General features: G+C 52.0%; 1 protein-coding gene across 1 annotated transcript in view; it reads right to left on the bottom strand.

Moving 5' to 3' along the window:
• The window catches only part of ATP9A (ATPase phospholipid transporting 9A (putative)), an 81,953-nt gene that overhangs the window by 23,456 nt on the left and 33,661 nt on the right, over positions 1 to 24,836 (bottom strand). The window contains exons 5-14 of the mRNA XM_084246796.1: positions 16,456 to 16,514; positions 15,195 to 15,246; positions 14,438 to 14,532; positions 12,468 to 12,548; positions 11,742 to 11,817; positions 9,377 to 9,453; positions 8,184 to 8,344; positions 7,550 to 7,692; positions 6,331 to 6,443; positions 1,060 to 1,269 (exon numbers count right to left, since the gene is read on the bottom strand). Of these exons, the coding sequence (XP_084102922.1) occupies positions 1,060 to 1,269; positions 6,331 to 6,443; positions 7,550 to 7,692; positions 8,184 to 8,344; positions 9,377 to 9,453; positions 11,742 to 11,817; positions 12,468 to 12,548; positions 14,438 to 14,532; positions 15,195 to 15,246; positions 16,456 to 16,514 (1,067 nt within the window). The remainder of the gene's footprint in view (positions 1 to 1,059; positions 1,270 to 6,330; positions 6,444 to 7,549; positions 7,693 to 8,183; positions 8,345 to 9,376; positions 9,454 to 11,741; positions 11,818 to 12,467; positions 12,549 to 14,437; positions 14,533 to 15,194; positions 15,247 to 16,455; positions 16,515 to 24,836) is intronic.

Raw genomic sequence — 24,836 nt, 5'->3', positions numbered from 1 at the left:
CCAGGTACGCACACATACTGCAGTTCTGTCACTTTTTAAAATAATGTTCAAGAAAATTGGGAAAGAAGCATCACAAAATATTGAATGAAGAGACAAAAGTCCTACCTATAGATTAAAATTTCCATGTTTTGTGAGAACGGGATTTGAGCACTACCTAGCAAGGCAGACCACAGTGAGAACCCACACGTCACACGCCGGGATGGCTCGTGATGCCCCTACCCATGACAGGTTGGCAAAGACCCTGCCCTCCTGCAGTACCGCTGGCAACGGACACCGGTGCAGCCCCTTGAGAGGACGGTCTGGCAACTCCCCCACTCAATTTAGGACCACCCAGCAGCCCCACCAGGACGAAAGTCTGTGTCCTCTGCGCAAAACTATGTCCAGAGCAGCATTAGCCACAATAGCAAAACCCACAAAACCAGAAATAACCCCAAGGCGCATGGGCTGATCGATACCAATGTCCCAGCATTCATGCATCAGAGGAACGAGACACTGATCCATAATCGATCTCCAAAGTGTCTGCCAAGTGAAAGCGGCCAGGCAGAGAAGACCACGGACCGTGCGTTTCCATTCCTCAGAAGTGTCCAGAACAGGCCAATCTACTATCTAGAGAGCCAGTGGACTGACAGGGCTGAGGTGTGGGGGGCATCTCAGGGAACATGGACATGGAATCCTTCCTTTTAGGGTGATTAAAACGTCCCACGAGTGATCATGTAATGGTTGCATAATCTCCGAGTATATTAAATAAATCCACTAGTCGTCTATCGGAAATGGGCAGACCGTATAGTATGTGGATTCTGTCTTAACTGCTGCTAAGGAGGGGGAGGGGAGAGATGTGGCTTAAAAGGAAAGTGCCCCGGGGGCATCAGCCTTCAGAATTACTAACAAGTTCTCTTACCCATCCCTGATTCAGAAGTGTCTCAAGTTCAACACCGCTCCTTGCCGGGGAACACCAGGCCCCAGCACTGACCTTGACCACTGCGCTGTGCACAGTCCCGCCGACGCAGGGGTACCCCGTGTGCCCCTGCATCTGCTGCGGGTGCCGGGGGTGGGGCTCACCTCGTCGGGGCTGGACGCCTGGTACACGCGGCAGGAGTCCTCGTACTGCTTCTCGGCCTCCGCCTGGTCGGTCACACCATTGGACTCGTACACAGGGGTGACGTTGTGGCAGAGCGCGATGGCCTTCACCGCCTCGTGCACGCGGCTGCTCATGGTCCGCCGGACTTTGGTGGTGAGCGTGGGGCCCTTCTGGGCAGGGGGTTCCTGCGGCTGCGGGAAGGAGAAGTCAAGAGGAAATGATCAGTGCCTGGAAGCGTGTGGACCACGGGAGGAACAGCACACTGGGTGGGGCTTCTCTCTCTATAAACAGGGAAGGCAGGTGTGGCTACAGGCATGTGGCCACCAGCAGAAGGGCAGCCAGAGAGGCGAGCTTCATGCCTGGCTAAAAACACAACTGACTACAGAGACACAAACGTGACAAGGTGGGGGACTTGGGGGACTCTGTGAACAGGTGACTGTCTTCCTCTGGGTGGTGTCAGAGGCCCACACTGAATGTCACCCTGGGATGTGAAGGGTCAGGGCTTCCCCACCTGGGTGTGACGTTGGGGCAGAGCATTCTCTGTTGAGGGGCTGCTGTCCTGGACACCTGGGGTATTTACCAGCATCCCTGGTCGCCACCCATTAGATGCCAGAGGCACCCCCAGTTGTAACAAGAGACCAAAAATTCTCCAGATGTTACCAAAGTTCTCCCCGGTCTAAAAGCACTGTTCTAAATGTATGTTTCTTGATTTAACATAGAAGGCAGCAGATAGGGATTAAGTCTCAGCACTACCACCTCGCAAGCCTGAGTTCAATCCCTGGCCAGGGAGCTGACCCACAGGGCAGAGCAGACCACTCCTGTCTCTCCCTCTGCCCACCTCAGCAGTGTATTTCAGTAGATCTACCTGTTCTGCTCCCTGCTCTGTCTCTGGTGAATCCTCTCACCGCCACCCCACCTCTGGCCTACACCCCAGTTCTTCTACACAAAACTAAATACTTTAAAACAAAAACAAAACAGAAGGCAGCAGGGATAACTGATGCTCTCGGGGGTAACAGCCACCAGTAACAAACCCTCAGGGCAGGGCGAGGGAGGCATGTGAGGACAATGGAACAAACCCTGACCTCAGGCCTCCTCCCAGCAACCCCCACCTCTCAACACAGGCTGAGCCTCTGCGAGGCCAGTCACAGCATGGGGAAAATGATTTCAAGCAACACAGAAGAGAGAGTACTGAAGGGTAAGAAATCTGGGCTTTATTCTCGGATGGGGGGCTGGCCGTGTGACCTTGAGCAAGTCACGTCTGCTTTCGGGGCCTCAGTTTCCTGTACATGAGAAGAGCAGGCCGGGGGTGAGGGGTGTCCAGCCATGCTCCACACCGACCAGCAGGAACCTGTCAACATGGCCACACACGGGGGGTGGGTCTCCGTTCCCATCCATGGTACTCATCAGGAGCCACTGGCTTTCTTTTGAAGAAAGGTATGTTCAGATGCCTTTCCACAGCCACGGGGCCGGCTGGTCAGCTGCTGCCCACCTCTCCCAGCTCATCTTCCTCCTCACCCACTCTGCTCTAGCCAGGCCCGTGATTTGACCACTGCCAAGCTCCGTCCTGCCCCAGGGCCTTTGCACTTGCAGCATCTTTAGCCTGAATATGAAGACACACTCCATCCCGTAGTTCAACTCTCAGTTCAAATGTTGCCTCCTCAAAGAGGACTGAGCCCCCCAATTCCTGTTACTCTCTCTGAGCCCCCAATTCTTGTTACCCTGCTTGTCCTCACCCCGGGGAGCCACATGTCCACATCACCCTCTGTTGCTGTCCCCGGTCTCTAAAATCAGCCTGTTCACCTGATGCTTCTGACAGACCGTGAGATGCTGCACCCCTAGCACCAAGGACCGTGCCCGCGGGGACTAGGTCCCTGCTGCGCGAATGAACACGTCAACAACCTCTTATGCCTAAGGTGACAGTCAATGCACACATTAACATCCTCTTATTCCTAAGGTGATGGTGGAGAGGCCTTGCTTGACATGAGAATTTTTTTCACTTCCAGGGAGAAGCAAGCATCAAGGTGACCAACACCAGTTCCAGCTTTGAAACCCGTTTGGGACAAAGGCCTTCCTGCAGCGTCACCGCCCCGCAGGGAGCCGCGTCCCGGAAGCCAGAGAGGTTTATGGACTGGCTGGATGCGACATTCCATTAAAAACACATCCTACCGCAGCAGAGGGGCCGCGGGAACACATGGCAGCCCAAAATGGAGAACAGATGGGTCCGGAGAAGCCAGAAAATGACTTTCATTTAATTTTTTTAATACTATTTTTAGCAGTGGCATCAGCCTCCTCGGGTAATTAGACAATTACTAAATTATTCTGGTCACGCAGGCACACACGCTGCTCCAGCTTCCTGCTCTGTTAACCTCTGGTGTCAAGAGGACATGGGTTTCACTTCCAGGCCAAAGGGCACTGCATGGTAACAATAATTAGAGTAATGAATCAGAACTACAGTTTAAATGAATCATTACTGGCCAAGTGCTTTTAATTAAGAAGAATTCAGCTCTAAACTTATAACGAAGACTAAAGATTTACAGAAAGCATCCCCGCTGCAGAGGCTAAATCAAGAACTTTCTTTCCTAAGTTCTGTAATTTATGTTCTAGCGATGGGGGCACGTCTTCGTTTCTCTCCACATTCCTCGGCACCTGGATCACATTATTATTGCACGGTAGGGGCAATAACAAGACCTTTGACAAAGTAATTGCTTCGGCTGGCAAGTTTTAGCAACACTGGGTCCGAAGGAAAGGCCGAGTGAAGGATCCTTCGCCAACTTCGGGATTTACAAGCGCTCTGCCTTCATGTCCACAGCGGCCTGGGAATTCCACCCCCGCTGTCTATGTGGGTAACACAGGGTGGGGGTGGCACGTTCCAGGTGACCCCCGGTGAGACAAGCCCAGGGCGAGGCCAAGGGAGAAGCACAGATCGCCCTGACATCCAGGCCAGGGCACCCTCTGACAACAAATCCCAAAACAAGGGCATCAGATGTCACAGGTGCCTCTGCGTTCACTGTCCTCTCAAATGACTGAGATCCTCCCCACTGATGCTAAAACGCTCTCTTGTAATTTTCAAATCAAAGGCTCCTCCACTCACCAAACGGGGGTCCTCATTATCACGAAGGCCCAGGTAATAACAAGGGGTTCGGCCAGCACAACGTCAGGCCCGGCTGCAAACGTCCTCGCATTCCCCATATGGAAGAGTTTCACATTGGACAGTGTTTATCTGCAGCCTCCTCCCCATAGGCCCTTTAACCTGCACACATTTCTTCTTACTTAAAAAATACCAGGGAAAAATCAAAACAGATGTGCTGTCCACAGAAGCAGGTCATGGCTCTCTGCCCCCGGGTAAAAGCGCTGGTCTCCGACTGCGAGAGCGCGAGCGCCCCGTGAGGTCAGAAGCTGGGAGAGGCACCAGGGACTCTGCACACAAAGGCCCCGGGCTGGGGCTCATACAGGGTGTCCGCACCCTGCAGGACATGTGTGACATCCCCACCAAGAAACACGACGCTGTGGAAATCCATGGCAGGGATGTCTCCCAGGGGGAACCCCAGTACATATTAGAGGGGAATTGATACAAAAATGAAATGCTGAGTCACCATGAGCTCAATTTTCCTCTTAAATGCAATTCAAAGCTCACCACATGCCCCCCCACCTTTCATTCACGGCTATCAAGGGTGGGCTGCACCCCATCCGCAGCCATAGCCTCTACGTATGCCGGATGCCGCTGTCTCCTTTCAGAACATTGTAATCAACCCCAAAAGCAGTCCTGTGTCTACCCGAGTCCCACCGGCTCCACGTGCTATTGATTTCTGCAGCGAGAGACCCCAGGCCTTTCATAAGCAAACCTATTGAGCCCAAACCATGCTTTTCATGGATGACAGGTGCAGAACAAGAGCAGAATCCCTGGGTATCAGGCCCCAGTACATGTCTTCTGTTTCGTGTTTGTTCTTAAACATCACCAGATATGCTAAGAGGCCACGGCAGAACCCCACAGAAGATTAGAACATGCACCAGTAATATCCTTCTATAAAAAAAGATTGGTTTTGAAAAAAAAAATAGGAGCTGTGAAGCTGTAAATCATCTCTGATAAATTTCTCACAAGCGTGCCAGGCTGAACACGGACGAGAACTGAAGCCCATGAGTAACATCATAATTAGCCCATTAATTCCTGTTACTCTGCCCCATAACCAGGGGACAGGAAAAAATAAACATGCTCATAAACATGGAGTGAAACCATCCACAGTAAGTTCACTTTCTGGTACCAGTTACTGGACAATTTCCTCTCAGGTTATTGCCAATATCCATTAGTACTTCAGTACAGCAGATTAGCCCCAGGGCTGAGGAAGGAAGAGGAAAAAAAAACTTCAGCTGCCATTTTATTCAAAATACAAGGGACTGGTGGATGCCACAGGTTTGGGGGTGAAACCGGGAGTGAGGGGGAGTAGCCACTAATGGGTATGGATGGGGTCTCTTTTGGGGACGATGAAGATAAAATTGATAGTGGTGATGGGCCTCCTCACTGGCGCAGCGGTTGAGCGCTGCAGAGCTGTCCACAGCCTCTGCAGCACGGATTCGATTCCCAGCAGGTTCAGTATCCCAGGGAGATACCCACATGGTGCGCAGACCTCTTCTGTCTCACTGGCTGCTCCTCTCGGCAATGCTTTCGGGCCATCTGCCTGTTCTGCTCCCCGCTCTGTCTCTGGTGAATCCTCTTACCCTCCCACACTCTGGCCTGTAACCCAGCTCTTGCATAAATAACTAACTAAATCTTTAAAAAAAAAAAATTGATAGGGCCTCCCCTGGTGGCACAGGTGGTTGAGCTCAGCGCTGTGAAGCTGTCCGCAGCCTCTGCAGCACCAGTTCAATCCCGGCTGGCCGGCAAGGGTCCCACATGGTGCAGCAGACCTCTCCTGTCTCACCCGCTGCTCCCCTCAGCAGTGTATTTCATGATTCTGCCTGTTCTGTTCCCCACTCTGTCTCTGGTGAGTTCTCTCACCCTCCCGCACATCTGGCCTGTACCCTGGTTCTTGTATAAATAAATAAATCTTTTAAAAAAATTGGTAGTAATGATGGTTACACAACTCTGAATACACTAAAAACCACTGAATTATTCACTTTAAAAGTCGAATCATATAGCACTGAATCAATCTTAACATAGGTGTTGATAAATGTAATGATGTACACTGTGCACCTGTAACACTTGTAATCACAGGGAACGACATAGAACAATGGGGCACTGAAGCAGAGAGTTTTACCTGGGTGTAAATGCTAAACATGTGGCTCTGGACTTCATCCATGGAGTCGAGGCCATAGGCCACGGTGCCCAGATGCAGCCGCTTGAAAACCATCTCATTCTGCGTAAGCGTCCCTGAAACACACGGCAGGTCAGCTGGGTCCACATCCTTAAACTGTGTTACTATTAACTGTGATGGCAGCTGGTTTTTTTTTTTTTTTTTTTTTTGAGAGTTTACTGCATGCCGGCCAGCATGGACGTCTGTGGTGCTTTGTCTGCCTGGAATCCAGTCCCCTCCCTTTCGAAGAGGACATCCTGGTTTCCCCGCGTACATTGGAGCCCTCATTCCCTGGCATGAGAGATGTCAATCAGGGCGCCTGGCTTGTTCCATTGGCCCAGAGGGTGACACATGACATACACTAGGGCCAATCATATTCCATCTGAGCAGATCTTGGAGGGAAGGTGAGCGGAGTCACAGAACCCTGTCCCCACTCCTCACCCCCAGGGCTCCTGAATTGACAGAGCCGAACTCTGTCTTCATCCCTCTCCTTCCTGAAACCTAGTCTGTCTCCACTTGGTGACCTACCCAGGGTTCTTTGCAAGACTCCTTTTCCCGCATGGTCACTCAGAGGCAGAGATGAAGTTAAAACCCAGGTCCCCCCACTTCCCAATCCTTGCTCTTGACTATGATTAAATTATAGAGCAGCATTTTGGGGTGTGGACTCAGACTGAGTTCAAAGCCTGAAGCTCTCTGCACTTCTCTTCCTCCTCTGTAAAATGAGGATAAAAATACTCCCAAGGTGGGTGTCCCTGGTGGTGCAGGGGTTCAAGTCAGAGCTATCAAGCTCTCTCCAGTCACTGCAGCATGAGTTCCATCCCCGGCCAAGGAGCTGACCCACAAGGCACAGCAGACCTCTCCTGTCTCCCCGCTGCTCCCCTCAGCAATGTATTTCAGTCAGTCTGCCTGTTCTGCTCCCCACTGTCTCAGGTGAATCCTCTCACCCCTTGCACCTCTGGCCTGCACCCCAGTTCTTGTATGCATAAACAAATATGTCTTTAAAAAATACTCCCAAGGTACCTAATAAATTAGGGTAAAGGTAAACTGAGGAACACACATAAACACCCAGAACAGCACCTTACGTGTAAAGAGCATTACATAAGGCTTTGCTGCTGTCATCGCCACCAACAATCGATCGTCCCCAACAGGTGAAGAAAATAATATTGAGAAGGAAACAGCTCACCTGTCTTGTCCGTGAGCAGGTAGGAAATCCTCCCCAGCTGCTCAGGAATGGTGCTGGAACGAACCACTGTCCCCGGGATTTTTGAGTCCCTGCGGATCACCCAGCTGTACACGATCTTGCCCATGTCCAAGTTCACACGCAAGCTAGTCGGGGAGCCAGAGCAAGCAGGTTAATGGGACACACGCAAGACTCCTGTGAGCACAAGGACCCCACGCCTTCTGCTGGAGCAGGCACAGCCTGAAGCCAGACTGCAGGAGCCGGCGCCTGGCGTGGCCGGCTGTGTTCTCGGAGCACTTCTGCTCTGGGCTGCAAGTCACTTAAAATACTGAAAGATCAGTTGTTGTAGCCTTACTTTTCTATTAATGATTCTCTAGGCCAACAGATTTTTCATATTTGTTCATATTTCCACTGCAGCAAAGCAGACATGAGACAATTTACTGCAGAGAGTAGTTCAAGAAAGGATGGGACAGAAGGAATGTGCCCCACCTGGGACGTCCCAGAGCGTGGCTCCCCCAGCTGACCCCGACCACCCTTGGTCATCATGCTACAAAGCGACCAGCTCCTTCTTGAAGACACAAAACCACGGTCTTTCAATGAGTAAAAGGAAGAACGTTCACGACCCAGCGAGGCCCACCTGATGGGGATGATGTTGGAAAATAGGAGGAGGAAGCGGATGATCTGCAGGTACCAGCGGCCGGCAAAGTGCTGCAGGGCCACCATCACCAGGGACACCACCACCAGGGCGCCAAAGAGGATCTTCGTGAGGCAGTTCACCTCCAGGTCAAACAGGCCGATCTGGGGACAGTGCACAGAGGGGCTGGCCATGAGGGGGCGTGGCCACGCCCACCAGGAGAACAGCTGCTCCCCACGCACACCCCACCTGGCACAGGCAGTGGACTCATCGGTCCCGGGTCCTGGCTTGAGAACATGGGCTGAAGTTCCTAACAGCCACCCCAGGGGCCTCAAGGAATTCTGATCTCACATCGGATTAAATGACCCAAGGTTCAGAGTTGCATGCACAGCGGGTTCTTGGTGCATTTGGGGGTGCCGCCTGGCATAGCCCCCACCATCCCGCCGGGCAGCAGTGACATGACGTGTGCCCAGCACGCTGCATGCGGGCTCAGTACCAGCTGCGAGTAAGGGGCACATGCCATAGCAGGGCCTGAGCTGTAGGTGCTGTGTTAATGACGTCATGGTTCTAATGACTACACATTTCCACATGTCTTCAAAAATGCTTCTAACTAGCACATCAAACCCAACACTGCCCCCGGCCCGGGCTGAGCCTCCAACATCAAACAGAGGACGTTACAGTTTTCACGGTGGCTGTCACGGTGGCAAGGACGACTGTCAAGTGACCTTACTAACGAGGGTGAGCACCCTGCAAACCCCTGATTTGACAGGCCACAGATCCCACTCTGTGCTGGGGGTGGGAGCACAAGGCTGGGCTGCCCCTTCCTCACAGTAGGGCCTGAGCAGAGCTGGCACTGTGAGGCCATCTCTAGTCCAGGAGACGAGGCTTAGAAGCCCAGCACTCACAGCTGGTGCAAGGGCACAGGGCATGGACAACAGCCAGTGCCAGGAGCCTTAGCTTCGAGGCTCTGAAAACTGCAGGTGCGGCTGTGTGTGTGCACGGGCATGGGGGACCATATATATATGTGTGTACATGCTCATAGGAACACACGAGCACGTGCATACGCATGTACATGTGGAAAGATGGCATGTGAGGGGCTACCGCCAGGTGCTCAAGCTTTAACCCACCCACACTGTCATCAGCCCACATCAGGCCAGGGTCCTGTCCAGGCCAGGCAGCCAAGGCGGCTCACACACCTTGCTTCGAGGATTTGACGTATTCATCACGCTGCGGAGCTCTCTGCCAGTGTAAAGGACAACCCCCACCACGGTACCTAGGAGGAGAAGACAGAGGAATAGTAACACGGACAGGTGGGTCTGCAAACGGGGGCGCCCGACTCCCCTGAGAGCCGGCTTGCTAAACCCCACCCCGAAAGAGTCAGGAAGATGAGCCACTGGCCACGGGAGGCTCTTTAATGGCAATGACAGTGACGTGCGACACAGTCCCGTCGCCACCAGCCACACAAGGCCAGCGGCGCTGGGGGGACAGCGGAGGTACAGGATGTCCCCATTACTGTGAAAGTTCTATGGTCAATGCTGCTCTGTGGGGTCCAGCCTCTAAGAGCAAAAGATGCCAGCGAGGGGCCGGCTGTCCTTTGTGCCGCTGTTCTCAGAGGCTTCCCGAGGGGCCGAGAACATGCCCATCTTCACGAACCCTTGTGGAAACGTGAGTCTGCCCTTCCTACTAGAGCCCATTCTTCCTGCTGAGTCTGATGCCTTTCAGATTCTGCGTCCAACTGGAACATTTGGGGAGATCTTTGCGAAGTACTTCTCTTCTCCCTCCTCACTGTTGCCCCCCCTCACCAAAATGAATGACATGGCTCCTTCTGAAAGCAATTTACAGAAGCAATATAGAGGCTGCTTGATATTAGATAAGATGCCAACCCCAGAGAGTCGTCACAGAAATGCAAAATGGCCCAAAATAGCTGCTCTCTATCAGATTAACAAAAATTCAGAAGAGTGACAACATGTAGTGTCAGCCAAGAGGCGGGGAAAGGCACGCTGTCATACACGCTGTCATACACGCTGTCATACCCACTGCCGCCTGGAGGGGGGCGGACAAGCCTGTTTTTTGCAGGGGTGGGGGATACTGGCATTATTCATCAAACATTTACAAAGGAAACATTTAGCACAGTGGGGAGAACATCAAGGAGAACAAGGAGGAGAGCTGGGATAAATCCAGCAGCGGAAGAGGCAGGCGGGAGCCTGGGGAGGCCCCGGGAACACCCACCGCCTGGACAGCGGTGGAGAAAGAAGCGCGAGGCCCCTGCCCAGACACCACTGGTCAGGGGGTCTGCAAAAATTCAGGGAGGTGCAGACCCCGCCTGGGACAGTGCCCAGTTCCCAGAGTGCCAGGACTGTGTCTCCCCAGGAGCCCCCAGGAGAACGCAGTGAGCCCCCATAATGCACGCAGATCCCCCCCTCACAGGGAGCTGACGGTGTCCCAGCAGATGGAGGCCGGGAGGCTGGCTCCCGAGCAGATGGCGGGCTCCCGCGGCCACGGGCTGGCACCATGGCAGATGGCCGGAAGGCGGAAGCCCAGCTGGACTGAGCTTGAGGCGGCCTCGCAGCCACTCCTCTCACTCCCGCTGGGTCTTGAGCCCTGATGCCCAGGGTTTGAGGCCATCTCAGTAACAGAGCCCCCAAGGCAGGGTTTCTCCTGTTGGCTTCTGCCACCTGGAGGCCTTCAAATGCTCCCACACTTTCTCCCAACACCTCCCTGGGTGGTGCCCCCAGGAGATCTGAACTCCAGGTGAGACCAGGTGAGACCAGGTGAGACGGCACCAGCCGCAGCCCGGAGGCAAGCTGCTGGGTCTGCAAAGGAAGAGCCCGACAGGTTTTGGATGAATTGCTGGCTTTTAAACACAAGAACTTCCACATTAAAAAAAAAAAATGGAGTTTCTGGTTTCCCCTGGATACCCGAGATGGGGTAACACTGCGTCCCCATTCCTCAGTCTTACGAGCAGGTTCTCTCAGCTCCTCACTGCTGCCCATGGAGCCTCTGCAGCCCCTGGCCTCTGGCCCCAGATCCTGAGTGGTCACCTCTGTCTCTGGTGAATCGTCTCACCCCCCACCACCTCGGCCCACACCCCAGCTCTTGTATGCATAAATAAATCTTTAAAAAACAAAACAAAGTCCCCACATTCCACACCACCTTAGTGAGTTAAGCCCCAGGGGCTCCCACCCTTGGCTGTGCCGGGAGTCCAGTACCAGCAGGGCCGGGCTGGCAGCCCCAGGGACACACCCTCCGGCCAGGGCATCCAGGCCAGCCCAGTTCTGGTACAGATTAGGATGTCAATCTGCAGCAGCAATTAAGGGCTATTCCCAGAGTGGACGGAGCCGAGCTGTCCACAGGCCAGGCCGCTGGGCCCCTGGCATCTGTAAGTGTCCAAGGGGCAATCAATGCCGGTGTCATTTCGGGGCGCGGGGAGGGGACAGGAACAAGTGGGGAACACCATTTGACCGAGGGCTAATTTTCCCAACTGACAGATGATTATTCTAATTACACAGAGAATTTTCTTTCCTTTTCAAATTGCTACCATATTCCTCAGAGGGCGCTTACCCGACGCGATGACCGTGCCGGCCCAGAGCGCGTTCTCGATGCTCAGGCTCTCGCTGATGGAGGGGTCGCTGTCCTCCTGGAAGACACCAAACAGACACTCGCTTATCCACCAAGGTTTGGGGGAATGCACAGGCGGTTTCTAGCCTGCCCTTCCTGGGAGAGCAGAGGACCATGGTCACAGACAAAGGCTCCTGGGACAGTCACCCCAGCAAGACACTGGGAAAGCGGCTTTGTGATCTAAGCAGCGCAGGCTCCACTGCTGAAAGCAAGCTTCAGAGGCGGCGCTGAAACGGGAGGCGCCCCGGCTGGCCGGAAAGGGCAGAGAGATCATCTCACTGGGGGTCTATAAATCCATGGTCCTATTATAATTGCTGAAATAATTTCAATCCAAATGTCATTTCTCTTCTGAAAGCTCGGGAAGTGGCTTAAAAACCCTCTGGCCATGGCAGACGGGGCTGACACAGGTAACAACAGCAGAGACAGCCTCTGCTTTCACACTTCATTCACCATTAAGACAAGGCTGGGCTCCGGCACACAGGTAAGGCAAGGTGTCTGGCCCTGCAGGACAGCCCTGCTGCATCCACCTGGCTGAGGAGCCACAGGCAGCCTCCTGCTGGGTTCAGCAACCTCCCCTACTCCCCGCCACCCGACACACACAGCATCCTCCTGACCAGGACCCACACCACCCTCCCAGGCCGGAGTCCAGGTCATGCCGAGCTTGCTCACCCTGGTAAACGTCCCCACGAAGTTGTGAATGTCGATATTTGGCTCTTCAGCATAGACGTACGATCGAATCTGAAGAAGATCCTGTGAGACAAGAGGGGACATTTTGGAGTTAAAACAGAGTCAGTTTATGATTAAAGCAATTTCAGGAGGCAACCACTGTTTTCCAGAAGCAACTGTGTCATCCAAACAAGCTCAAAATCACAAGGCAGGCGGAGAGCGAGGACCAACTTCCACTGGGGGCTGTGCACCAAGGAGACACCCTGAGAGGCTCAGATCCCTGCGGATCGGGGTACCCAGCATTTCCCCAAATGGCGGGGTGCCTCTGCTACTCTGGCTGCAGACAGCCCCCGGTTCTAGGCACCTTCTCTGTGCAAGGCCCCTGCGGGGACAGGAAGGGCAGCAAGCGAATGCAGGTAGTGTCAGGAGAGCAACTGTCAACAAAAGTTCACGACTACACAGCATCACGTGTCCAGAAAAGTAAAGAAGCAGGAGAGTGTTGATGAGGATGTGGAGAAACTGGAGAGCCACTGGCTTAAAAGTAACTCGTGATGATGGTCCTGTCTCACTTCTTGTTTGCGGTCAGGTCAGCACCCCCAGAACAGACCTTCTCTGGCCCTTCTCCCTCGTGAATGGCGAAGAGCAGCATCCCGTGGCCACGAGCACCAGCAGGCGTCAGCCTTCGGGCCATGGGTGGCTGTGGGCACGCTGCAACCTAGTGGCTTCTGTTTAAACTGACTCTGGCTCCCTCCGTCTCACTGCACAAACTGTGATGTGAGTGAGGTGGGGCGGTGGGCAAGGCTGGGTGGGGCTGTGGAGCCCCTGCTGCTTCCAGCTTCCTGGCCACCCCGTTCCCCAGGGCCCTTGTGGTGCAGTTTCACACCCTGGACACACAGCAGGGAGCACAGGCTGTGGAAGACACCACCTCGGAGCCAGTGGGGTATGAAAGCCAGGAGGGGGCAGCCTGAAACACCTCCCAACAAGGAGACCTGAGCATCTCAGAGTGCGCGCTGGCGAGGCCCAGCAGGGCAGATGCCAGTTACCACTATTCCCGCGGAGGGCAAGGCCAGGGCAAATGGCAGAGAGGCGGTGGGCAGGGGGAGAGGATCAGGCACAGATGTCGGGGCCCAGGCAGAGAGACAGATGTCATGGGGCTCGAAGGTGACAGCCAGGCCCAGCTGGCTCTCAGCGAGAAGAGAAAGCTTTGGAGGCTTTGGCAGGGGTGCTGAGCTCCAGCTTCACATTAATTTTTCTGCAAGGCACCCCTGCAACCGAGGCGAAATGGTGCAACTGGGAAACAATGATGTAGCTTTCTCTTTGTGGCCTGAATTTACAGACACAAGTTATGGACACAGCCTGAGCAGAAGAGGCAAACAGCCTTGAGCTGAGCAACAAGGCTGGCAGGAGACTGAGAAACACAGAGGATGGGGCTTCCCAGAGGCAAGGCCACCAAGAGTTCAAAACTGCAGCGATCTGAAGGTCACCTCACGTATAGAGTATCCTGGGACCAGCCCATGAGCTTTGGCCAAGTCCATGTTCCTTTGCCCCTAACCTGCTTTTCAGCTTATAGCATTTAACTCCTTTATTCTCAACCTTGGTCCCCAAAACTCTGTACCCTCATTTCCTTTGTGAATCAGGGCAGCAGATTTGGATTTATGTCCTGCCTCCTTGCCACTCAATTCGCAAACAGCTGATTCCTCACAGACCTGCTGTCCTACCTCATCTGTGCATGTGGGATAGAGACTCCATTGTTCAGTAACACCTGGCTGTGGTTTCTTAGGGTTCTGAGAATGTCCCCCACCCTGGCCACATTACTTGGAACAACAAGCGCTCAGTCTCTCCAAGACCCCATACTACCCCCCCACCCCGCCCCACCCCACTTCAACCTGCCACCCCACGTCTGGCCCCTGAGCATCTAAGTTTGAGAGTCCTGCTCTGAGCCCGGCTGAGCTTCTGCAGGGACAGCTACTCACAGAGGCAGTGGGGAGCCTCTGAGTGCAGGCCACAGGGAGTCGCAGCTTCCAGTCTGTCTCCCCGTCCAGCTGGTCCGTCCGCAGGAAGCAGGACCCTAGGGAGGAAGGTGGGCATGTGCTGTCCACGCGCCGGCAATGCAGGATGCCCCAGGCTGCTGTGTGCAGTTCCTGCCCTCGTCCTCCTAAAAAACAGCCCTTCACTGGCCAGTGAGCAAAAGGGAAGATAAATACCCGGTGATTTCCCACTTTCTCCATCTGCTCTGGGATCAGAAAGCTCTGGATTCAAATCCTCACTCACTCACTCACTCTTGCTAAGCCTCAGTGTTCCCGTCAGTAAAATGGGGAGAAACGCAGACCTCAGGAACTCGCTGGAAGGAGTCAGAGGGATGAGCAGACCCAGCACGAGGGCTGGCACGGGGGAGTCCACTCTGGGCAGGGGTCACAGGCACCTTCTGGGGAACCGGACAGCCTGGGTTCCTCAGGTTAAGCTAAATGCAGCCCCAAGAGGAAAACCCACAGCTCCACTGGTGTGCTCCCCCAGCTGTGACTCTGCACTGTCTCTGCAACAATCTAAACCACTTACCTGTGAGCACCAACAACATATTTTTTACAAGACTGCTCGACCCAAAAAGATGTTTTTGTTCGCCTCATGGCTCCAAAATGATCATCTACTTCTGTTACATTTTCAAATGATTATTTTGCCAAATTACCACTGAAAGGTTAATGGCTATTTTCAAAATTGATCCCAGATGTTTACCGTTTTTTTCTGACGTCCTCAGGAAGATCATGTCAGCAGGGACCCGCTGGTTCTGGGTTATGAAGAAGAAGACTGTTAGCGTGCATGACCGTGTGCGGGACTTCCGCCCCCCACTGGCCCCTGGGGGGGGCCCCCCCGAAACCCACAGCCTCCTTCAAGAGTCTGCCTTGGTTCAAGACAGACTCGGCAACTGATTCTGTTGTGAATCTGACAAACCCTGCGCTCTGCTGTTCCTTTACTAATTCCTTGTTGAAATCTTATCTGGGAAAGAGACTCCTTCCCCCTCCCGCTTTTTTCCTTGCAAGTTCAACCATTGCCTCCTGAAATTCCAGCCCGGGACCCAGGGCCCAAGCCACTGCCGGGCTGCCTGTCTCGCAGGCAGCCTGCTGAAACCGAAGACTGACACAGACAGCTCAGGCTTCTGCTTCTACCAATTTTCCAGTTTGATGTTTGGCTTCCAGTGGGATTTGAATAAGGAAGTCAAGTAGCAGGAGGCAACAAAAGCCATTCTCAAAAAGAGAGAGGAGCCAGGGCCGCCCGGGTTTAATTATGAACAGCGAACTCGGCAATAACTAACATAAAGGGGTTTGTGTGGTTCTGAGCTGCCACCCAGAAGAGCTTCATTCTGCCTCAAATCGACTTTGAGTTCTTGGATTTAATCCTTTTAAAAGAGCACAGTTCACTTCCTACAGAAACAAGTTAAGACACAATCCTGTTCTAATCCGGTCGTATTCCCAGACTCTCGAGGCCACCCCAGAACCCAAACCCTCCCAAGAGCACACAATAAACAGAGAGATGAGTGCTGCTGAGGTAACAAACATATTAACAGTGTTTTTTCTTTAATGTGTTCTTGGCCTTCTTACTGTTCTCAAGTTACACTTAACCCTTGCACCCTATAAAAATGATAGGGAAGTGTAACGGTTAAGTCAAAAGATGCAAGCTGAAATTGCTCAAAAGGTAAATGACATAAATATTTTTAAGTGCTTAAGTAGTAAGCTGACTTCTGGGAAGGACTTTATGAGAAGCTGAAAAAAAATAAAACCAAAAACACACCCATCAAATAGGACATCAGAACTGGGACCTCTGCCTAGACGCAGGCTTTCTGGCCACCCAGCACACGTAAACCTTGAACAAAGACTGTGTGTGTCTCACGGGAAAGAGACTCTCCAGGGCAAAGTGGTTAGACTGCCAAGGAGCTAGTCACAAAGTGTGTGGCCCCCATGTCCCGTTCACGCCCTAGAAAAATGGGTGCCCCACTCACCTTTTCAACAATGATTAGATCTCCGACTTGGATGCTGGAACTCTTCACCTTCACCGTCCCTGCAAAGAAACAGGCCCCAGGTCTGGAGGTCTGAGCTCACTCCAATCAAGAAGCTCCAGGGCACAAACATTGCTGGGCTGCCCAGCCAAACAGGACACCCCAAAAGGCTTCCCACCCCCAACAGCATCATCCCTGTTGCCTCTCTAAGGAGGGCACCTGCTGCAGAGACTGCCCCCCACCCCCGCACCCAGAACACTGGCAGTCACACCCTCAAGTACAGTGCTCTGTCTTTGGGGCCTTAGAAGCTGTCCTAGGTCAGTACTCAGAGATTCACTCAACCTCAAAACAGAAGACATAAATAGGGAAGAAACTGATCATGAGATCATGAGGGGTAGAAGGTCCCCTCTTATTTTTCACCACCCCCCAAAAGAAAGATGCTAAGCCAAAGTGACAGATTTTGTCATTTTAATTTGGTTTATAGGGGCATGATCAAACTATAGAACTCCGAGGATGTTTATCTGGTTAAGCAAAAGCAGCTGCCATTAAACACTAATTCTGAGCTTCACAGCTGGGCGCTGTGAAGACCCCAGAGAAGGTGTTACTCTCTCCCAGCTTCGGTGAGGAATGTAGGTTGGGGTGTTCTCACAGGTAGAACCCGTCGGCACCAGCATCCACACCCCATGGACTCAGGAGGATGGAAGAAAAGATGACATCCAGTGTCTTTAGCTTTAAAATAACTGGCAAATGCTAGCAAAATAATCTGAGTGCACTACTCTAGATTTCTATAATTTTTCACAACAGTTTATGCTTTTCACACAATTTAATATCATGTGTCTTTTTAGTAACTCACCGCCACTGAGATTTTTCAAAGGAGGCCAATTATTTCTATAGAAATAGCTCTCACTGGTTCCATAGGGTTTGATTTTAACTAATCTTTGTACTTAGTTAAATGTCAGGAAAACAGTAAGTAGAATTGGCACTAAAAGAGGCACACAAACCCTAATGATTTCTACCAAGCATGCAGCAGGTTGCTCTGCAAAATTCTAGACCCTCCCAGACTGAGGATCTTGAGCTAGGTGAGCACTTAATGTGCCTTGTTTTCATAAAACACGGAGTTTATTCAATTCAAAGGGCTGAGTCCTGATAGAGGGAGACCCATGAGCTCCAAGTGTTCATTATATCAACACATTTACAAAGGGAATGACAAACACACCAATGAAGAGTCAGCTACCGACTGTCCCCAATTTATGATGTCTTGACTTACAATGTCTCGACTTAACGATGGCTCGACTTACGATGGCTCGACTTACGACAGTGCAAAAGCCACTGCATTCAGTAGAAACCGTACTTTCAACTTTAACCTTGTCCTGGGCTCACGATCAGCAACCCTGCGCTGTCACATCCTGGGCATTATCGGGGAGCCACAGTCAGTCCCACCAGTTATGAATCACGAGGGTAAACGGCCAGTACTCCATAGACTGCTTTCAGCTTCAGTGAAATGTTCCTCAAATCACATGAGATATTCAACATTTTAATATAAAACTGGCTTTGAGTTAGGGTGAGTCCACCCAACTGTTGGGACATAAGGGTTCTGACCACATTGAAGGGCAGGGGAGGCTAAGATAGGATGCTCAGTAAGTTAGTGTATTCCGTGCATTTTCGATTTATGGTATTTTCAACTCATGATGGGCTTATGGGGACATAAGCACATGGTACGTGGAGCAAGAGCTGTGTGAAGAGTCCTGTCACTGTGCAGGCTTCTATCCTGGCCTGAGCAGCTCTTCCTGTCCCACTAGGGGGCGACAGGGAACTGGGCAGAAACCACTGTTGCACCAGGGCGTGCACCCCGGGAAGAATGTAAACGCAGCAAGGCCCTCTCGCTGGCGAACTCCTCCTTCACCTGAGTTTGCCACAACTTTCCCAAACACAACTTTACCGTCCTTGGTTTTATTACTGAAGTGGATGATGGTGGCCTGGCCCAGACCACCCAGCCCAGGTGCCCATTTTTACATTTTCTCTTAATCTCTAAGTGAAAAGCATGTTTCGCTCCCCTTAAACAGTAACCACATTATGTACCTGTGTGTATGTTAGCGGGACAGAAGACAAAACCAGGAGGATTAAGCTGAAAGGGCTGCCAGAGATTCTATCTGGGGATCTTTGCATCGAATTTTTTTTTTTTTTTTTTAGTAATAAGCATGTGGTGCTTTTCTGAGAAGAAAAAAAAATAAATGAGCTCAAACTTCTAAGGGTCAGGCCCAGACCGAGACTTACCCCTGCTACCACTGAGTCCTGATTTATGATGGGCTCATTTGAACCCTGCCTCTCCATCCATCTGGTCTACCTCAACAAAACCCCTTAATCTGCTGTGTTTGCAGAGCGGTTTCTGGCCCTAGAAGGCTGCGCCTCAGGCAGGCACCCTACTCTACTTGGGCACCGTCAGCAGGGCCTGCTCCAGCTCAGGACAGCAGGAGTCCCATGGGGGGGGGGGTTACCTGTGTTCTGTAGGTGGTTCCCTCATTAGCATTTTCATATTTAAGGGGGTGAAGAACCTCCAAATCTATTGATCTAGGTTTGACCCTAAATTTTTTGGCAATCAAAAATGGGCAGTTCAGGGACCTCCCTGGTGGCAGAAGAGGTTAAGTCTCAGCACCATGAAGCTATCTGCAGCCACTGCAGTTTGAGTTCGATCCCGGCCAGGGAGCTGACCCACAGGGCGCAGCAGACCTCTCCTGTCTCCCCACGGCGCCCCTCAGCAGTATATTTCGTCAGTCTGCCTGTTCTGGTTCCCGCTCTGTCTCTGGTGAATCCTCTCACCCCCCGTGCCTCTGGCCTGCACCCAGCTCTTGTATGCGTGGATAAATAAATCTTCAAAAAAAAAAAAAGGGTAGTTCGGGTCTGCAGGCAGGACACATGTTTAGAGTGTGCCGGGGTATGTGTGTGCATGTGAGTGTGTGCTCTAAATGAGGAGGGAGAGACAAACAAAGCTGGAAGAATGAAAAGGAGAAGAGCTGGCAGCAGGAAGTAAGGGGGGAAGCAGACCCTATATTTAGACTCCAATCTTAGCTGAGGTTTCCCCGTCAGCCAGGTATCATGACGGGCCGTTGTCACCTGAATCACACATCCCTGTCTCGGGAATGCTAGGGTGGGAGAAGAGGAGGAGGAAGGGAGGGCCCGAGAGCGGAGCATCTTGGTGGCTGAGATTAACTCTCAGAAGGAAAAAGCTCTCAAAACGCACCGCTTCTCACCTGCCACGATCATGTGCTGAGTTGTCTACAACCATTTACACACAAAGCAAGACACAGACTGCGCTCTGGCAAGCTCCCCGCACCAACAAAGAAGCCTGAGAAGAAATGAACAGCACAGAGAGCGATGGGACCATCCTGGCCTTCCTCCAGGCCATCATCCCCCACGAGGAGACGTGCTCCCCAGGCCCACATGTACTTCCCCAGAGCTCCTGGTTTCCTCTCTGGCTCCTGAGGTGGAAGCAGAGCAGCCCACGGGCACGGGGCCCCACCCTTGAGTGAACACTCTCTGTTCTCATCTTAAAGTTTTGTTTTGTTGTTTTTTTTTTTAAGATTTATTTATTTATTTATACATACAAGCACTGGGTACAGTCAGAAGCGCAGGAGGGAGAGAGAATTCACCAGAGCCGGAGCGGGGAGCAGAGCAGGCAGAAGGACCGAAGTACACTGCTGAGGGGAGCAGCGGGCGGCAGGAGAGGTCTGTGCGCCATGTGGGACCCTCCTTCGGTGGCCGGGGAGCAGCCGGGGATCGAATCGGCGCCGCAGAGGCTGCGGGCAGCTTCGCAACCCAGCGCTCAACCGCTGCGCCACCGGGGAGGCCCTCATCTTAAAGTTCTTAACAGCTTTGGAACAAGGGCCCGTGCTTCCATTCTGCACTGGGTCCTGCACATCACACAGCGGGTCTTGATGCACATCACACAGCGGGTCTTGAATCCAGTCAAACACCCAGTAGGGCCTCTGGTCTGAAAAGCCCCAGGAGGCAGGGCCTATGCTGAGCCCCAAGGCCTTCATGCCCTCCAGGTCTTCTGCCTCAGAGCCTGCCACCCCCTATCTCTGACCTCCAGGCTCTGAGCCCTTTAGATGCATTTTGCACAAACTTCACAGAAGTAAGATTTTTACAATCTCCTCCTCAATCAGGAAACACCTCTGGAAAATAAATGCAGCCCATTCAGCTCCGCCACTTCACCCAAGTCCTCTGAGCCAGAACTTACAACAGGGAACAACTTCCAGCTCCCGGCGCTGTTTATTTCTGCAGAGAGGGACCCCAGGCCTTTCATAAGCAAACCTATTGAGGCCAAACCATGCTTTTCATGGATGACAGGTTCAGAATAAGAGCAGTTTGTCTACACTGCAGGGAGAAACCAGATGTTTCCCGTGAATTGAAACATGCAAATGACAATTCAAACTTCAGAACAGCCTAAAAAAAATTTTTTTTTAAATAAATGTCAGGGCACTGGTGTGTGTGGGCTTATTTTCTGACCCCCAACACTCCGGCTCTACTTCTATTTTTCATTGTGCGTGCAAGACATTGATTACTTTTGTAGCTCTCCCGCCTAGCCCTGGTTAATGTATGACTCTAACTCACACTCTAATCTGGCTGTGACAGTGATGAGTTGTGAATTCTGCAGCCTGTGTACATTTCCTGGGTTTGACATTAAAACACCTCTGCAGACCAGCAGAGTTCATGGGTTTAAAGTTTAAATTTTTATATTCCAATAGAGCTGTCTGCATTATCCAAAGTCAAAGAAAAGACGGTTTTTTGAAAACAGGCAAAGAAAGAGTTGAAAAGTATTATCATAAATTCCATGGCCTCTTCCTGGGGCCTTTGTTTAAAATAGTGGGAGCTTAAAAAAGGCTGAAATCTTAAAGGAACAAGCTTTCCACCCAACAGAGGCTTTTCAAATAAATATATAAATGGTGCTCATTGCTTCTGGTGCCCAATCCTGGTGAAATAGACTGACACCCCCCGGCAGGGGAGAAATACCTTTGAGGAATGATAACAGCAATTTACAAGTAAGATTTTTTTTCAGGGTTTGCTATTTTTTTTTAAATAAACAATAAATAAGTTCACCCATAATTTGCAATAAAGTGAAACTAAATACTTAGAAATATTTAAAAAAGGAGCTCATGGGTCTGAAATAGTAACGCTGCATCTGCCAGAGAAAGTGGCAGAATCTGTTTTAAAATGAGGCTCTGGGGCCTCCCTGGTGGCGCAGCGGTTAAGCCCTGGGCTGCGAGGCTGCCCGCAGCCTCTGCAGCACCAGTTCGATCCCCAGCCCCCAGTGAGGGTCCCACATGGCACGCAGACCTCTCCTGCCGCGCCCACTGCTCCCTTCAGCAGTGTTTCGTCACTCTTGTCTGTTCTGCTCTCCGCTCTGGCTCTGGTGAATTCTCTCACCTTCCTGTGTTTCTGACTGTACCCAGTGCTTGTATAAATAAATCTTTAAAAAATAATAAAATGAGGTTCCGAATCTTAAGGAAACTTGGGGATCCTTCGCTCAGTGAACTCTAAGATCCTCTGTAAAGAAACTTGGGGATACTTCTGCCGCAGTGAACACAGAAAGATCAGCACTGTAATTCTCCTCTCAAAAGCCTTTTTATAAAGCGAGAATCAAGTATTCCCTCGTGCCTGTTTGTCTTGAAAACCCACATGGTACTTGCGTTCAGGATTACCGTCCCCTGCTGACAAGCGCATCGACCCTCCCTGCCCCTGAGGACTCAGTGGGACACAACTCCCCAAAAGAAAAGCATGTCCTGGGATCTCGAAAACAAGCCATGTTCACTGCAATCCTAAAGAATGGCCCAAAGTAGATGGTGAGGAAAGCTGACAAAGAGCCACCACTTTCAAAAGGAGGTGAGATCTTCGAGGCTGCTCTGCCCCCAGGGAGGCTGGAGGGCGTGACGGTCAGCTGGGCTTTCAGGCCACGTGCGCTGGACAGTGGAAGTGGGTGGGATTTCCCCTGCCACAGACCTGGGCTTAGGGATCAGGCTCCCCCCAAGTGCCCAATGTCCCCAGCGGGGAAGCAGCAGCAGCAGCAGCAGCAGCAGCAGCAGCAGCAACTGTGTTAATGATGCTCCTGTTTGCACTTTCTTTTAAGGCTAGTGATCCTCTTGCTTCATTGAGCCCTGGATCACAAATGAGTCTGGGAAAACCACCAGGTATGACAGACCCATGGAATTCATGTTAGGAAAATGCAGATCCCACTACCCCCTCACACCCCATCCCACACATGTGAAAGTCAACACAGAACACCCCTCCCCACACACAAACACACACACACACACACACACACACACACACGAAGCTTTTCCTTTGGGGAAGACAAATATCAAGGGGAAAAAAATTCCTTTACTAACTATTCCTTCTGACCCAAACTGAATATTTCAAGTAACAACATTACATCCTGCTGGAGGTGCTGGCACTTCAGATCCTCCCTTCACGGGTTAGTATTTCCAAAGCTGTTGAACGCTGGTCATTTGGAAAGAGACGCTATAATTCAAGCCATAAAGCTCACTGAGGCTTAAGAAACTCTCATCATGTTTCAATGTGGATTTCAAGTAGGAGGGAAGGGGAAGCGCATTTATCCAAAAGCATGACTTCTATGTGGTCTGCAACAGTCCATCCATCCTACAACGAGGAGGGACTGACGGGCTCCCCTGGACACAGAAATGTGAAGTCGTGGACTACCCCCCTTGGCAAGCCCATGAAGGCTGAGGCTGCAGCCACCCTCTGCACCACCCTCTGCAGAGGGCTCGGATCTGGGCACGGAGCAGGTTCACAACCTGGGCTGGCTCCCCCTGCTCCCTCATGGCGACATGGGCCTCCCTGTGGACCCCAACTCCCCATCTGTAAAAGCCACCTCCGCAGGGCTGCTCAAAACCCTATACCCTAGGCCTGGTCCAGTACCTGACTGACTTCTGGACAGAAATCTGTCTGCTTTCCCTTCCGCACCTCAATTTTTTTTTTAAGATTTATTTATTTATACAAGCACTGGGGTACAGGCCAGAGGTGCGGGGAGGTAGGTGAGAGAATTCACCAGAAACAGAGCAGGGAGCAGGACAGGCAGAAGGACCGAAGTACACTGCTGAGGGGAGCAGCGGGCGAGGCAGGAGAGGTCTGCTGCGCCATGTGGGAATCTCCCTGGCAGGCTGGGAATCGAACCGGTGCTGCAGAGGCTGTGGACAGCTTCACAGCGCTGCGCTCAACCCACTGCGCCACCGGGGAGGGCCTGTGTGTCTCAATTTGACAGCATTTTCCAAACTTCTCCCAAGCCGCCTCCCAGGTACAGACTCCCTGGTCACAGAATCACTCCTTCCCGGAGCGTCACTGGCCTATGTGGTCTGTTCTTCTGTTCTCCCAGGAGGGGGAGGTCAGGAAACATGGCCTACTTGGGAAGAACAAGATGGAGCCTGAACTGAGGTCTGTACCCCACCACCCCAGCCACTGAGACCTCCGGCCCTTGGAGAACCATTCACCAGGGCTTCCTCATGGGCACATGACCTGGAAGCTGGCACAGAACCCCGAGTGCAAAAGGCTCCTATACTTGGTTTCACCTCTGCGACCTTGACAATCTTGATTTTGAACAGAGACCTGCATGTTCGTTCTGCACTGGGCACCACAAACCATGTAGACTCAGAATAAAGGCCACCTCTTCTGGGGAGATATCATTAGCTCCTCTGAGGGACTCCCCTAACCCCAACTCTTATCTCCATTTAGTTACCTACCAACACTTAATGAACCCCCACTGCAAGGCCTTCCCTGAGCACACTGAATCCCACGTACCACCCTGAGTTCTTCCCATACAAGAGTTACATTTACAGCAACTTTCTTAGGGAGGCACTATTATTATCCCCAGCTTACTGACAGGATAAGGGTCTGCCCACACAGCAGGGAGGAGGTGGAAGCAAGACTTGGAACCCAGGCAGGGCAAACTCAGAGCCAGGAAAGCAGTGGCTGTGAAAAGGGACACTGGCAATAAGGACCCTCATGTTCACACCATTATAGGGCAAAGTCTGGTCACCTTTTTAAATTGTCTATTCAGGGCCTCCCTGGTGGCGCAAGGGGTTAAGTCTCAGCACTAGGAAGCAATCGACAGCCACTGCAGCAGGAGTTTGATTCCCAGCTAGGGAGCTACCCACATGGTGCAGCAGACCTCTCCTGTCTTGCCCGCTGCTCCCCTCAGCAGTGTATTTCAGTAGATCTGCCTGTTTTGCTCCCCACTCTGTCTCTGGTGAATCCTCTCACCCCCCACATGCTCTAGCCTACACCCCAACTCTTATATGCATAAATAAAATAAATCTAAAAAAAAAATGTCGGGCCTCCCCGGTGGCGCAGCGGTTCAGCGCTGGGTTGCGAAG

The sequence above is a fragment of the Talpa europaea genome (genome assembly GCF_964194135.1).
Source record: "Talpa europaea genome assembly, chromosome: 11".
NCBI classification, from domain to species: domain Eukaryota; kingdom Metazoa; phylum Chordata; class Mammalia; order Eulipotyphla; family Talpidae; genus Talpa; species Talpa europaea.
This window is presented reverse-complemented; position numbering and strand designations above follow the sequence as displayed.